Below are 17,459 nucleotides of genomic sequence, written 5' to 3'. Positions count from 1 at the left end.
TAGCTCACTCTTGTGTTTAATTCCTACATTCATCTCAGCATGGCATGTGCTGAAACTAAGAAATCAGCACTGAAAAGCTACTGACCTTTGAGCCTAATACCTCTTGAATCTTATAAGTGAAATGAACAAGGTAGAGATGTGCATAGAAAAAGGCTAAGGTGACTATTCTCATATTGACTGGGTGGCTCAAGACAACGAACTGGTTTGTGAACCCACATTGCTCCAGTCTTTTGCCTCAGCAGAAACCTGCAAGCAATCAGTAGAAATGATGCAACTACCTGCTTATCAAGTGGGTTTGGTTCTTCTGATTTCTGGAAGCACTCCCTAAATAATGCTGTTCACTTAGAAGATGTTTGATTTTGTGCATAATTTATTGTACATATTCTATGCAGATGTGAGCATAACTAACTGTTGTTACTATTTTCCACCTGGAAAAGCACAGTGACTGTACTGATTAATGGCTCCACAATGATTACATCATTCTTGACTTCACCTCTTGTAGTTAAGCATATTTCCTGAACAATCGAACAGAGGGCGATCAAAGGAAACCAGTTTTCAAGGTCATAAGCTCTTGACACACAGACCACCTGCATGAAGTGCTCAAAATATCTTTGCTCCCTGAACTCTTGGGTGCAGGATGAGGGAACTGAAGCATTTGGAGTAAGAGCTGAGTGCTGGGCATTCAGGGAATGGTTGCACGTCATAAGAAAGGGAGGGACAGGAGCCATGCAAAACCCTGCTCTGTCTGTGGCAGCTGCCACTCACTCTTCTGGGCCCAGAAGGACAAGGTACCAAGGAGTGGAGCTTCCTGTCACCCAGAGAGGGAGTCCCCAGGAAGGGGCTGCAAAGAACTAAGACTGTGAGGATATCTCCATGCTTGTGTTCTTTTTCATGATGTTCTCGCGTAACTTACACTGCTACTAAAAATGACTAAAGCAACTACAACCATCTCCTGTTCACTGGCTATCCAACACGGAGGTCCTCACAGCTGCTACCTTTACCTTCCTGCCAGGAAGAAAAGGTAGGAGAACATCCACTGAAGCACAAAAAGAACTTTAGAAATTAGGTTGCCTGCAAAAAGTTCCTTGCACTTTCTGGTCAGAAACTCAATACAGCCATCCTCTCTCATGCTTAACATAATTGACTACAGATGAATGCCTTTGAGAGCTCATCAACAAAGGGGGAGAAGGAACTTGCTATAACCTTTCAGCTCCATAGCCCTCCTATTCCAATGGTAAACCAAATCAAACACAGGTTGTTTGTTCATCAAAATACAGAGGTCAGATTATGATCTCATGGTAAAATGAATAAATATCTGGAGTAACATGATTAAGTCAATGGAGCTACCCCGGATTTGCACACAAAAGCTGGCTTGTCATATTCCAAATTGCTAAAAATGTGGCTGACATCACAATGTAGCACAGTAGCCGAAAAGATTTGAAGAAAACTCTACTTGGATGTGTTTTTCTGAGCAAAAAGAGCAGAAGGTTAGATTCAAATCCTACCGTCAACATAGTAAGGGTCAACATTAATATTTTCTTCTCTTATGTAATGAATTGTCAGATCTCAGCTACACTGCTGTCCTGTTATCTCCTGGGAGGAAGGATAAATTGGTTAATAAAATTCTTTCCAAAAAAAGCCTTCAAAAGTAGAAACATCTGCTATGTTCATTAGTCACTATTTGGCCTGAGTTCAGTAGTAACGCAAACTACAAACCCATTCCCTTTCTCTTACCTAGAGAGGTCACAGCAAATGGGATCCTAGGTTTACGGAAATCATAGCTAAATGGAAGGAAGATGGCTGTGAAGCTTACAGATACACTTTGTTTCCCATTTGTTCACAACAGCATAAGAATGCATTTACACACACTAGCATCTGATAATCATAGGAACTCATATGATTTACAGAAGACACAGAGGTTCAGATAGCCAAAAAAATTTTAAATGTAGCATTTAAGAAACCCAGAATATACATATTTTTTAAAAAAACATTAAGAGTTAGTTCAAAAATCTAAGCCTATAACCACATGAAAACTGGGAAGAGTTGCAGAAATCAGGCAACATGAATTAGTCTGAAGCAAAGCTGGGAGCTAAATCCAGATGCCAGAAGTTTGGGTTTAACTCTTCCATTCAGTTGCCTATGCAACTGGACTGAGCAATACTGGAATTGTACATTTTTACAACCTTACTAGTATTTTTAAATGCAAAAAAGAAAGTCAAGCACTCCAGAGTTGGAAAATAAACATCAGAGCCCTATTAAGTTTTTTTCCTTTTCTACTGCATGGGACTATACTATACAGGAGTCATTTACAAGACAAAATATTGGTTTTTCACTCTTCATTCAAGAGTCAAGTCCACACATGACATGCACGAGGCACACTTCCCAAAGAGAACTGTGTGATGAGATTATTAATGGGCTAGTTTATTCACAGCAAAATCCACAATAGGAGTTTGCTGTTGTGATGCTCAGTATTCCAATACCAAGAGTCTAAATATCCCCTAACAAAGTCCCTAAAGCTGTGGGCCACCATTTTGCACACATGGAATGTGCTTTCACATATTCTTGCATGTAAGGTAAAACTTAAGGTTAAAATGCAGGACACTTGACAATGCTAAAATCACTTAGTTGTTAGACAGGTCATCACTGCACCCCCGAGAACTCTTAGGCAACTAGAGTGCTTACATGCAACCTGCCCCAAAACTTTCTTGATACATCAGAAAGGTAGGCAAGTACCACTCTATCCAAAATATGTTGTGAGGACTACACCTGAAATACTGGTACCACAGTTGCACAACCACAAAAAATAAACAGTATCTCCTTGAATGAGCACTGTCTGGCATTAGTACCAACTGAGGCAGAAAACCTCTGAAATGCAGATTGTTAGAATTCACAAGCATGACAAAGGCAAGTTAAAGTTTTACAGAATTTCCTAATTATAAAGTGTTTCAATTCAAAGCTGTGACTACTATTTGAACTTAGTTCATATACCACTTCTAAGTTTATTTAAAAAAATCCAACCTAAAATAAAATTTTACATTACGGTCTTGCATTGAAACCTGCTATTTTGAACAACTGTTGATCACCTTCTGATCCACTACACAAACCTCTACTGTTCAAGCAAGCAAGCAGAGAATTAAAAAAAAAAATAGCAGTTGTCATATACCATGGTGGAGGGCAGCAGACTGGAATGAGAGGTGACCAATGGTTTTCATAGACATTTACAAACAGAAGACACTAAGTAGCCATCTACTTTGGAGGTTTCCTACCCTGTCCCACTCTTCCTGACCAGGCAAGGACTCTTACCATTCAGACTCGTATTCTTATCTTCCTTCTCCCTTCAGATACCTGTCCATCTTCCTTTTCACGGGTGGCTGTAAAACACAAACACTTCCCCATCCAGTGTCTGCCCCTAATTTCTAGGGTTTGGAGGTCTGGGGTATGAATGCGGGGAGGGTGGGATTTTGTCTTGGGTTTTTTGTTTTGGTTTTGGTTTGGTTTTTTTCCTTCTTCTTCACAAGTTGTTCACCCTTGCTTATTTTCTTTCTCCAACTTCTCAGTCCAAACCACAGCATCTGCGCAAGCAGTAGAGCGATGACACTGGGGAATTAGGAAGCAGTTTCTTGATCAGCTTTAGTACCTCTGCAAACGATCCTAGGTCGTGTTCATGGCGACACCCAAGGTTTTAAAGGCTAAGCTCTAACAAGTCTCATTAAACACAGCCAAAGTGAGCGTTCCAGGGTTTGTAACTCAATATAATTTGGATCAGGCACCCCAAGGATATATGCTACTGAAAACCACGGACTCTGTATTCCACAGCTAGAGAAATAAACAATAAACCTCTGGTGAATACCATAGTATGATTACAAAATATTTTTCCCAATTAACCTTCACAGAAATAGTTAATCTGCTGCAATGAAAAAGGCTAAAAAAAGTTAAAGATCAACAGCACATACCACAGACACACACCAAGAAGCGATGTCATTTAACTTCTGTCATCCTTTCATACGTTGTGTGGGTTAACTTAATCGTTGAACAGCTTCAATACGCACATTAAAGAGCACTGCTTCAAACTAAGAAACTTACCTGTTCCTCTTAAAAGGTCCAATATTATTTGCTAAAATGAATTGTATTTTATGTTGTTATAAGATCACCTCATATTTAAAAGTGGGTTTTTTTGAACAGCACCATATAATTTTGTATCTGAAATAATTCAAAAACACTTAGTGCTTTTTATAAGAAAATAAAGTTTCATTCCATCTATTATTTTACTTTTTCATATCAAACCTCTTCTTGGTTTCTAGCAGGCCTAGTAGTTTCAAAATTAGACAATAGAGCTATACTTTTTCAACCAGTAATCTTACTAAAATTGTTAAACATTACTCTAGACTGAAAAATGGAAGGAACATCTCCTTATGTTTTTTATTATCTATTTTTCTTCTCAAAGTAAGCTTGTTCTGTTCACCTTCAGGGATCTTCCATATTTACTATTCATACTCTGCAGTGCTGGCTGATTTCACTTTCAGGAAAGAAAATTTTCAGCTCTTCCTGGTAATCATGCTCACTGTCACTTGCATATAGCATCAGTGTGAACCCGCACATAAACGTGTTATGTCCGAGCTGGAGAAGGGAGTGGGAGGGAGATTCCACATTTGGAAAGTACTCTAAGCCTACAGTCTTATCAGTTCAATAAGAAAACTGAGATGTTTTGAAAAAGCTACTACAAGATAGCAATCATCATCATCAAAAAAACCCAAGAGAATCATACAGGAAATTACAGGCAACCTCCTGTTGTCCCTTCCTACATCGATTATCCTCTCATCTTAAGGTTTAAGGAAGGACTTTAATGTAATAGAGAAAGAAATTATGACATTCAGCCTCTAGAATTTGGAATTAAATTCTAACTCTATCAAACTTTACAGTGAGGTTAATGTCCCAAGACATACTATATTTTAGTCAGAGCCTACAAGCTTTGATACAGTAACTAATCACATTTTATTACCTGAAGGGGAGACTATAACAGGGTACCTCCTGACCTTCATGTCTACAGCAAATAGTGATCCCTTTTTATTTATATGTATTTGCTCTAGTAAAATAATTTATTCATTTACCATGCATCATACTTTCAATGAACTCCCTAAACACGTTTTCGTATACTTCAATCCTTCCTATGCACAGGAGAACATCTAAGTTCTGTTTTATCTCATGCGTTTCTATGAAGAGAGAGGCCAAATAATTTTTTTCCCCATGTACCCTTCTGCTAGGTTTTACTATAGTTTTAATGCCTATAAAAGTTGATCCAACAACAGAACAGGTAGATCAAAGGTACTGAAGGCTTCCTGGAGACCCTTTATAAAACCTCTCAGTCATTTACAAGAAAACTACCTTGGCAGTTACATTGTCAGTGATGCTTTTCCAGCCTGAGGCAATTCAAATCCCTGTTTTCTTTAGGGTAGTGTTCTCTAAAGGGAAAATCCAGAATTTTGTAGCAAAGCTGGAAGGATGCTCTTTGTAGCAAAGCTGGAAGGATGCTCTTTGTAGCAAAGCTGGAAGGATGCTCTTTTTCATATAGGCAGGCAGAGTCTGTCCACAGCATGAATACCCTCTTAAATCATAAATGATAATCCATTTCCAATTTACAGGTTAAAACTAGCACTATCTTAAGGAAAATGTTCATTTGTGAACAAGTCCGACATGACAGCAGATAAGGGGTGTGTAAGTCCTACAAATACTTAGGCCAATCTTTCTTGCCTTCATGTCTCAGTAGAGACACCAGAACTTACCACAGTCTAGTTCAATGCACATAGGAAAGTTTGATCTAATATTAAAATCTAATTCTCTCACCCGTAGCAAACATGGACAAGATCTTAATCCTTTCTCCTTTGCAGTAATATTTCTGTATTCAAAGACATACTTACCTCCTCCTCCCTACCTTATCCCAGGCGAAGGAAATACAGATCTTTCAGTGATCTCCCTTATAGGTCAGGTTTTCTGGACTTTTGTTCATCCTTGTTTTCCCTTGAACTTACTCTGATCGTTACACTTCTACTAAATACACTCATAAACCCTTAAATCAACTACCAAGATGCTTCTTAAAAGTAAACACGCAACTTAAAATGCAAAGCACTTCAAAGTCAATCTCGAGAGAAGCTCGTATATTCTACTTTAGTGCTTTGCAAGCTGAAGACAGGCATTTGAAATGCCAACATGAAAGAACACTGGAAGAAGTTCATTTACATTAGCTTGTCTTCTTAAGACCTGTAGTACTTGTTGCCACCTATATACACAAAAATTTTTTACTTTAAATACCACAAGCTTCTATGGTGTCAACCAGTATGGCTGGGCCTGGCTCAGTCCCTTCTTCCTTACCAAGATGACTGAAATCCCACCTAAGTGCTGCAGGACACGGACTTCATTCATTACAAAGACGCTTGCCTCTCGCGACACCCGATGGACCACATATATCTGAGAACGGAAATACCTTTAAAAAGCCCCATGGTGTTAGAAAGTGCAGCACCGGACGAACTAAGCTATTTCACTTAAGTTTGTTTTGGCAGATTTTCAACTCTCTAGTCTATCCTTGCCTTGTTTTCACACACAAGACTTGGAACAATTCCATTTATCAAGTCTACCTAGATGGAGCATTAAGTTGGCCTCTAAAATAAGACAGGGAGAAAAAGAGGAAAAAAAAAAATGCAATTCAATACTGTTAACAATTTTCTCACTATAGTTTTATGCATGCAGGACAAAAGTGGAAGGTAGACGGGGAAAAAAAACATGTTTGAAATCTGAAGACTAAAAAGACTACTTTTCAAGCTATGCTACTTGACATTAGGCAACGTTAGCTAAATATGAAAACCTATTTTTGTGGAAAAAAGTCATCATACAAAAATAATATCTCTAAATAATTTTCAGTTAAGCTAGAAAGGGGAAAAATGCTTATTTTCCATAGTTTAAGGGCTTTACTATGACTGTATAAAACAGATAGTTGCTACCATTTCTTGTAAGACTGAAGAGCTTCCAGTCATGCACATTTTTTTATATATTAATAAAATGTCCATAAATATATATATGTTAGAAATAAATATATACCATATATCTAGCATACATCCACTAATGGGAATATAAAATCACTCTGTTTCAAGCAAAAGCTACAGTGATTAAAAAGCTACACTTCACTTTATACCATCTTTCAAGGGAAGCTGCTTTTTTACAATACCAATGCTTGCTTTAGATACTACCAGGAAACAATTACCAGATATGCACACTTGGCTATCTATTTATATAAGAGCAGCTTTCCAATTGCAGAAGAACTTTTGTAACAGCTTAGAGAAAAAAGAAAAAATTAAACATTAATTGTCTAACCACTGTCATTCATCAAACTTGACAAATCAAAGCAAAATCCTTATTCTATTTTAGAATTTAACTTGGACAAAATTGAGCTTCCATTTTATTCTCAGACATTTCAGTAAACCACAATCAAGTTATGATCAGTTTTAATTAAGTTAATGGATTATGAAAAATAAGCTACCTAAAATTACACAATTCCTTTTTACTAGGGCTTGCATTTGACTTCTACAAACCAGTCTAGTTTGGCAGACACTCATATCTACAACATGGCAAGAGCAAGAATACAAAAGCAATGAGAAAGCGTTGCCCACTGGCATGACATTTTTCATCTTAAAGACTTTCTCCATTAGTGAACATACCTTGCAATAATTTTAATGCTGTAGTTTACAGACCTTTAAGGAAGAAACCGTATTCTTTTGATCATGCAATTCCCAAAGCAACTTTGCCAAATCTGTTGAGCATTTTTAAATACTACTGCAAGATACATGCCACCCTTCCTACTGTATTTTCTGCTTTGCTACGCAGCGTAGAGCACACGCACCAAGTCAGTCTTGTGCTCCAAGCTTTTGCTACTAACACAATTTAAGTCAGAGCCTTAACTTGATGCAGACTCATGCAGTATCAAACTGATGGATACTTAATACCTGTTTATTCAAATTAGAAACAAGTTTATTACATATAGGACAAAACAAAGTACAGTTAAATGAGTCATTAAGATTCTAACTTAACATTCACCATTTAAACAAAAAAACCCCAAACTCCACCTTTTTACACCTTATGGAAGTTTGCTTTCGATGGCAGATAGCAGTCCTGCTTCATTCATGGGTGAGGAAATGGACTGAAATGATAAATGACAGCTTCAAGGGATGAGTTCTAAGACATGCAAGTTCATTGATTCTCCTGAGAACATCTCCTTTTTCAGCAGAGATCTCATTACATCAGAAGTTTCTGCCTGAGGGTCCAGAACTTTTACTGTCAATGGTATTAAAAAAAAAAAAAAAAAAGAAAGCCTATTATCAGCAAGCTTAAGTTCACAATTGGACTCTGTACTCCATGGAAAAATTTTGAGGTCTGCAGATCAACAAGTTGACATTCACAGTACATTACTTCAACTCTGTTAACTGTTTTGGCAAGTGGTCAGTCACCAAGAAGTATAGACAATAATTCTTACTCTCCCTTCTAGGTCTATGGTATGTGCTTTATTAATGACATCTGAGTTTCACCAGTAACCTAAATTGACATATTTAGCAGGGAAGCAATGGAAAATTGTTTGCCTATCAGTAGAAATTAATCATACAGGACTTGTACAAAGATTAAGCTTGCAAAAGATGAGACAGATGATTTGTGGCAGGACAACACACTCGTAACTTCCCACCACAGGAGCTCTTCTGGAAAAGCTTTACTATTCTCTGCAAGTCTCATCCTGAACAACAGGGAGTAGTAGCAAAGGCTCAGTAACAGATAATATTGCAAGACTGCAAGCAGATGCTTTCCTCTGTATTAGCAGGATAAACAGGGCACATTTTCAACCCCTGAACTCACCTATTTCATGTGTGTTCATTTTCAAAGTTTTTCCCCCAGAACAACTCAAGAATAAGCTACTCAGTTACAGCTTTACTTCTCAAAACAATTTAACCAGACATTCAAATTATCCAAGACAACAGTTTAACTGCTCCTAATAATTTAATAAACTTCAGAGCAAGCAGCAGGTAGATCATGGTGATCACTGATGACATTCTATATTACATTTACAATCCTGAAGCCCTTTTAAGCTTATCGAAAAAACAGGCAAGGTTTTCATTTCCTCCTTCCTGTGCACAATATTGGTGAAGGACAGTCATGATTGTCACTTCAGCCATCAAGCCTATTTTTCTGCTTTGTGGAAGTAGATTAATTACTTTATGACTACCATTGCTTGTCAAGTCATTTTTTCCCTGAATAACTATACAACATGGGGTATCATTTCATTCCAGGTGAGATTATCAAAATCCAAAGCCTCTAACTCCAAAAAAAACCAAATCACAAGACATTTTTCTGGATGAAATAGCATTCAAGTCTACTTTGCAATTGCACAAAGTTCTGCCATGCAATTCCATTTAACTTTCATCTCCTGCAGGCAGTACACACTCCTTTCATCCACATGAAAATGGACTAGGTATAGCCATTTGATGTTTCAAGAAAGCCATCAGCCACTACTTTTTGCCTCCACCCCTCAGGCCAGCTGAGAGAGAGCTGGCATCAAAGCCTTCAAGCGACACTGATTTCTCCTGCTGGTCAGCCCAAACCCAGCATTAAGAAGGAAAGCAGTAGTACAACAGAATTAAGCACTGTCCCTAAATCAGTCCTCTCAACCAAGAACACCAGAAAGTAGGTCTCCAACCTAACCTTCATACCATGTCCAAAAGTAAAGATTCCAGAGCTTTGTTCAGTCTCAGCTAAGATGCTTTGAGTACATTACATGAAGCAAATGCACAGCTCTGAGGGCTCCAGAGAAAGTGGTGACTCATTTGCTTTAAACGTGTGAATGCAAACTGCCAAGAATGCCCTACGGTTCTATAGTTAACCATGGTTTTGCAAAGTCATTTGTCTAGCTATCATTAAAAAACCTTAAGGTCTTCATGCTAAGCAACTCCAGCCCAAGAAGAAATGCAATAGAAAGGGGTTGTGCATACCAGTGGCTTCTGACTCCCACACAACCAATGGTCCCTCTCACCCTCAACTTGTAAACCTCAGCGCAGCCATACTTTATACATCCTTGGAGAGGATTAATTTAATTTTGATTTCCTCTCTGTGTTTGCTTTGGAGGTTTCCAGCTTGAGCAATATATATATATGAGTAAAATTTGGCAGCAAGCAGCCTGTAATATGATGTATATCATTTCAGCCTGGCAAGCATATTCAGGAAAACAACAAGCTGGCAGTGAGGACAGCTTCATCTCACATTCAGAAAGTGGAAGACTAGTGTAGGAATAAGAAATGGCAAGACATTTCCAGGAGCTGAACTTAAGAGGGATAAGGTCCAATATCATCCATGTGACAGAAGGAACACAGTGCCCAGCAAAACAAGCTTTGATCATGACAGAGGAGGCGGTGGCAGGCATACAGGTATTTAAACCCATGGCCTTTCCATCATCCAACAGGTTTCTAGTATATTGGTTACTGGTATCTTCCAAAGCTTGCCAGAGCAATGGTAAAACCAGAGCCATGCAAAGAGTTATTGCTGCCACAGGAAAGCAGACAGAAATAACATGATTTTGCTGTTCTGACCTGCATGTTTGAGCATCATGCTAGATTAAAGAAAATATTAAGTATTTTCTATAAGATTTTCCAATGAGCGAAGTAGGAATTAAACTCTGAACTGTACTATTTCCAATGTAAACTTCAGTTAAATATTACAAATTTCAGTCTCGACTTTTATTCCATCAGTTGTCCTTCATGAAGGAGTTAAAAACATGCGCAATATGCTATTCTATCTAATATTCTATTCTATGTACATAAAATCATGATTCTATGATTATAATACTGAACAGTAATGTTCTATGCACAACGGAAAGCAGCTTCTACTGCATTCCAAATAAACACAAGGACTTTCCTTTTAGCTCATTCATGCCATTTTTCATAGCTGAAATGCATTTGCTCAGCTGAATTCAGTGGTACATACCTACAGTCATAAGCTACCAGTGCATGAAGGCCTTTACTGCCTGGAGCAAAACAATCCAACCATCCTGACACAGACCTTGTTTCAAGGCTTGCCCAGCACATAAGGATTCTCCAGTGAGTACAGACTCAAAATTACCTGACATCACAAGCTATTACTGTTTCAATAGTGTACTAGACTTCTAGCATTTCCAGATTCCCATCCACCTAGAATTGGCAAGGTTCCTTTTATCAGACCTCTATACGAGTTTATCAAGATTATGTGGTTGCTTCCACCAGAAGCTTCCTGTAAAGGGACACGAGCGCTGGAATGCAATGGCCCACATCTGCCTTAATGTCTATTATCACTGCTTAGCAGTGTGTTACCCCTACATATGAAACCTGAAACTACATCTGCCTTTTTAGTATTATACAGCACAGAAGCTTTATTTTCAACTTAAGGTTTACTACCTTCGCTATCCTTTGTCATCACTTCTTCCTATTCCCAGTCTAAATTCAGTGCCTTTAGTTTGAATAGTTCCTTCCTTCCTCAAAATGAAATTCAGTTTGAAACTTTCATGATATGGAAACAAACTAACTTGTGGCAGAAATGGAAAAAAAAAAAAAATCCTAGTCCATTCAGACTCGTCAGTCACAAGTTCAATACCTACTTGACTGTTCCATTAATGTTCAACAAACAGACACAAAAGAACAAGAGTTATCAGATCTAACTCCACAGTCAAACGTTCAGCCTTAAAAAAAAAAAAAGGGGGGGGGGGCAAATAAAAACCATTACAAATCAGTGTTTAAGTGTCCTGCACAGGCCCAAGATACAATATACAATGTTCAAACACTGAGAATAAGACCATGTATTTCAACACCTATATATAAACTCCCTCCTCCCCTTTTAAACCTTTGCCATTGAGTGATTTGTGGTTTGAATACTTGTATCTGAAGACTATCATATTCTGGATGTGTAAGACAACAACATTTACAAGATGGTGCAACACAGTTAAACACCTGGTTTTCCCTGGCCTTGTCCTGTCAGCCCACAATTCTTTCCCCGAAGAAAAAGAGAAGATGCTGATTTTTCTACTACTTCCAGATGTTAAATGGCAATGGCTCTGACAAGAATACCTGAAGCTTGAAAACTTCAGCTAATCTGTACATCTGCATTAAGATGAATCATCCTAAATGCATCTGACTTGGTGAGCAAAGGTGTCATGTCACACTTTCAGAGTTCTGAAGGAAGCCCCGACAAACTGGGGGAAGGAGTGTCCTTCATTTAGATCAAAATCAACAGACATGACGTACAAATGAGGAAGTTAAGCTAGCATGTCAATAAAACAGCACAGGAACCTAAAATCTTCCAAGCCCAGCAAAAGATCTAATTCTGAGCTGAGCAAGTCATTCACAGACCACGACAAGATTGCCCACAAAACTGGGTCAGAATTAAAAAGATAATTGTCCAAGGAGAAACAAATTCTTTCAGCTGATGTTTGAACCACATTAGTATTAAAACATACTCAAAGTCAGAACAGAATTTATGTTACTTAATTTTCAAGAAGCAACCAAGGCAACAAAACCTTTCTAGCTTTTCTAATGAGTAAACACACACACCACAAACTACTGCAATATAGTGGGTAAAGAGATGAGGACTGGTGACGTGTTTTCAGTTCAGCATCCTCCCATGCCAAGTTTCTTGAAAATTCCAACATGTGCACAGATGGGAAGAGTTGAAGCTCATCCAAGTCTTGAATTTAGTTTCCTGGACACAAGCAAATGAATGCAAACACAAATAAATAAAAAACCCTACACACAAGTAGCACCTTAGCACCTAAAATACACTCATTTTTCTTGCTGTAGAGAAATGTGTCAGGACATAAATGGAGACCAGTATCACTGACAGCAGTCCATTTCATACCAAAGATAACCTTGGTCCTGAGGTTAAAAGGAGCTGACAAACATGCCTCAGATTATCACTCAAGTTTCAGCTATTTGCTTTTCACAGAGACTTTGTGTAATGGTTTATTACTAGCTCTAGGGATATTATTTTTCTATATCCTTTTAACAAAGGAATAACTTTTTGATGAGTTATTTCAGTCCAGTAACAGCTTCTTAAGAAGATGGGTGCATTTTTAAATCTGCAAGACCCCTATTCCAGTGCAAATGAGCTCTTTCAAGAACAGCTCAAGCAGTCAAACACTTCAGTTTTTAAGGAAACTACTTGACGGGATATATCTGTGAGGTTCCACAACCTCCCCAAACGTTGACTGAACTCCTTCAAAGCTTTGAAGAAATATGGCCTCTGTTAGGACTTGATATTACTAAGTGACACTTAACTCTTGGATTTTGATGAGAGTAAATGCATAATTTAATCCAGTACAATAAGCAACATTCTGTGACTAATACATGAATTATTTTTTAGAGCCACAGTCACAATCCCAAGATAAATATCAGCAAGTTTCACATAGAGTTTTTGAGCTACCTTTTGGATTAAGGAAGCGTATCTAGTTACCAAAGTAACAGGATACATCAGTTTTCCCAGCAGCCACCAAATTCCAGAGATTCACCATGATTATATTTGCTGTTAACTAAACCATCCACTACAAAATGCTTGTTTCTCTGGCCTGAATTGGCTAACCGTTCAGACAAAAAGACACAGTTTCTATGAAGGGGCCCAAAGGAAACACTTTATCCTTTCAGCAGTATCTGAGCCTGCTAAGTTTATAAGCATCATATATCATATTGAGCAATAGACAGCAGGATACAAAGGTTTGGTCACTCATACTTTTAACCACATTCACATTTTTTTATGATTTTGCAGCTAATATGATCTGTTTTTCAGTTTCTTTCACCTAGTTTTACTGCTTGCAGTTCCCAACTACATTCCTTTTTTCCCCCCTTAGTCAGGCCAGTATTTCAGTTACTGTTTAATTACTGTTTCATCATTCTTCCCTCCTAAATAGCACAGAGTATTACATATTTTAAAATGGTTGCTCTAATTTAGAGCCCACAAATGTTAAACAGCAACAAGTTCATGGCATATTGTCCTTCTATGCTCATCTTATTTCCAAGATAGATGAGAAAAGATCTTTCTCTCTTAGGGATACATAAGGAGTTGCTCTAATATTATATGTTCCAATTTCTATGAAATTAGCAGGTGCAAAATTTAAGCAGCATAGAATCACTTAAAGTTCTGAGTCAAAGCATGAATGAAGGATAATAAAGTTACGCTAATAATTTGGGCATTAATTTATCACCAAATACAAGAGGATACCCTTGTGCTTCCCCTTTAGGCATCTGTCTAAATCAGAACTGGAACAACCAATAACAGAAATCAGGACATGAGATAAATGACATGAGCCCTGTTTTTTCAGTTCACATCAGCATTTGTCTGCTGTCTTATTCAAAATGAACATCTATGGATACTCATGACAATAGTTTCTCATGACAGAATCTCTCATTTGCTTTTCAAGCCTCCCAGTCTTCTCCTTATGAGCAATATTTTAAAAAAGATTGGTATCATCACAGTAACACAGAAAATATTAGGTGGGGGTGACTATTTCCTGTGTGGTTTGGGTTCATTTCTTGTTTTGGCTATATACAAATGCACATTCTAAACAAAAATCATTTACAAAATTACAAGTATATGAAAGTGTTAACACATCAAGCTGAGAAGAAACCAATTCTCCTTCATTCCAAAGAGCTATTTAATATGATTGGTAAAATCTGAACCCAGTGACTGAATGGTAATGCTGTTATTTTGATTCAGATACAGTTTCATTGGGGGTGACATTCTTCACATAGTCCAGCAAAATATTCAGATTTCATCAAATGCTATCAGAGTCTGCCTTGCCTAATTAGACACTGACAGAAGTGATCTTTACTAAATATTGAAGGATACAAGCAGATTCCGTCATTCACCCAATGCCATATCAGCAGAAAGAAAAAAGTGTTCCTCAAGAATCTTTTCCCCAAAAATAGTTGTCAAGTAGTCTGACAAATTAACAGCACGAATTGACAACTATCGATGTCAGTTCTTTTTACTAGAAGTAGCCAAAGCAGATTCAGAATATTGTGAATTTTAGCCAGATCCAGAATAATCTCCCATTAAAACCAGGCACATTAGCTTCTTGATCAGTTTCACATGCTTAACATTGCAAAAGCCTTCCAAATACAAATGCAAGGCTGGACAGAAAATGTGTAGTACAACTGAATCTGAGGTACAAAGGCATTAAAAGAAATTTGAGAAAGTTAACTCTACTGGCACAGCAAAGAGAAAATACACTCACAGCTAAAATCAGATCGGACCGTAATTTTGCCTCAGATTACAAAAAGTTACTAAAATCTTCTTTCAAAAGCAAAAGAACAGCAAAGGTCAAAGAGCATGATGATTTCAGAATGCAGAGTTCAAGCTAATGTTTTATCTCAGCCCACAATGAAGAAGGACCAAGTAAACAGTCTCCCAAGCTAGAGCCCACTGAAGACAGTCCAATTATGATTTTATCATTTAAACAACATTTGTTTCTGTTCTATAAGGAAAACTACTATAAAAGCCCTTCCTTGTGCAAGGTAAACAACGGCTCTGCATAGTGCACAGTTTCTGAGGTTTCAGGTGCCACAAACAGTTTTTATTGCTCAAATGGGAGCTAAAGACCTACCTGGCAAGGCTTACAAATGTTTATCTCACCAGGGGGATGTGATGGGGTTGTTTAAAAAAAAATAAGATCTACCTTTACATATGTCTACATGAACATACATCTTCAGATTAAGCAAATCACAAACTTCACAGCTGTGAAGAATTTGTTCCTACTACCCACATCCTTGAGATCTCTTAACATTAATGTTTGTCTTTCAGAGATTCCTGCCTAGCACTATTTACCTATAATGAACAAGTAAAAGACTTCCTGCAAACGATGAATACCTGATAGTGCTGTAGAATTTCACTCTCTTGGATATACAAGATGGAAATGGACTTCATGTTGGGGGGGGGGGGAAGAAAAAAGGCACTATAGATTAGATTAGGCACTGGTACAAACTGAAATTTCACTATCATGACTGATGATAATTTACAATGGAGATTTACGATATATCCAAGCCATTGCAAGCAGCATGACAGGTTATAGTCATCCAGTAAAGCCATCAAGCTTCTTTCCACTCATGCATTCACATCTGTAAGGCAGCATAAACACAGGTAGACTACCTACCTATGAATAGTCTCCATACTTCACTTTCTTGGAGAGTAACTCAAACTAGCTGATCTAAAATGACTACCAAATCTTACAAACAAGCATTTACAACGCATCTCTAAAGAAATCCTGCCTGCGTTCTGGCAGGCCTATGTACACACTAGAGGCCAGAGCAGCTGAGTAGAAATCTGCTAGATCAGTGTAGCTGATAGACTCTATGGGTACTTGTTTTCCTGTATCCGAAAAAAAAAAAAAAAAAAAAAAAAACAACCAAACTTCTGTTTAAACCATTAAAACAGCAATTATACTTTGACGTTCAAGAGATACAAACTCCCAATCCATGATCACAGTTCAAGATGAAAACTAGCCTTAAATGTGAAAGGAAATATCACAACGGACTGTTGCTGAGCTCCCAGCAGGCACACCACCACAACACAAGTTGTATGTTCAAGTGTGGCTAATTAAGGCTAGAGGAAAATGTAGATGGCTAATTACCAGATTATACTCATGATCATAACTTCTGCTTATGTTTCTGGCCTAGTCCACTCTAACTGCCTAAACCAATGATGATCCAGCAGTCAGAATTAACAAGAACATGAGAATTACCATTATCCATTCCTGAACTGCCATTTTCGTCAGCCAATCTCAGTACATACTTCTCAAGGGAAATCTGAGGAATGCTGGCAGAAACAAGGAGATGCCAAACTTCAGTAACTTGAGAAAAACACAGTAGCAGGCACTATGGTACAATAGCCAGAAGAGAAGAACAGAATGAGTCAGCAACTCTAAGCGGATATTTCTCAAGCATGCTGCTAGTTTTGGCACTGTTGGCAATATCAGACTTAAAAATTATACAGTCATTTCACAAGCTGACATAAAAAGATAAGATACAGGAAAATAAGGCAGGATATTTTGTGCAATAAATTTAAACTACAGCATCTTAACAGGAATTGTCAAGTTAAAGGCAAAAACTTGCTACTCTAATTCTATTTCATTATTTCGATCAAGTACTAGAATTAATCTGGAGGAACTTGCTAGTGTCAGTTCATAAATTCTGGAAAATGGATAAGCCTGACATATTTAAATATGTGTTATCACGTTGTATATATTCTTCAAGCAGTCTTAGCAGACAGGGTAGCATTCAAGAAAGATGGTTTTTAGACTAGCAAATGTTGGGCAATCATCAGATACTTCAAGGTGACCTCACTTCTCAGAAAAGGAAACTACTTCAAATAGCTAGCATATGCAATAACAAAGAACAATTTAGTGTAAGAACCTCCCTGTG

General features: G+C 37.8%; 1 protein-coding gene across 3 annotated transcripts in view; it reads right to left on the bottom strand.

Annotated features, from left to right (window-relative positions):
- The window catches only part of FBXL7 (F-box and leucine rich repeat protein 7), a 217,314-nt gene that overhangs the window by 120,100 nt on the left and 79,755 nt on the right, over positions 1 to 17,459 (bottom strand). The window contains exon 1 of one of the 3 annotated variants that reach the window (XM_030042037.2): positions 16,781 to 16,881. The exons of the other annotated variants lie outside the window; for them this stretch is intronic. Within the exon in view, the coding sequence (XP_029897897.1) occupies positions 16,781 to 16,790 (10 nt within the window). The 5' untranslated portion in view covers positions 16,791 to 16,881. Of the gene's footprint in view, positions 1 to 16,780; positions 16,882 to 17,459 lie in introns of those variants that run through there. 3 annotated transcript variants of the gene reach the window in all.

The sequence above is a fragment of the Aquila chrysaetos genome, chromosome 18 (genome assembly GCF_900496995.4).
Source record: "Aquila chrysaetos chrysaetos chromosome 18, bAquChr1.4, whole genome shotgun sequence".
Classification (NCBI taxonomy): Eukaryota; Metazoa; Chordata; class Aves; order Accipitriformes; family Accipitridae; genus Aquila; species Aquila chrysaetos.
The sequence above is the reverse complement of the archived record's forward strand: the minus strand, read 5'-3'. Positions and strand labels throughout refer to the sequence as shown.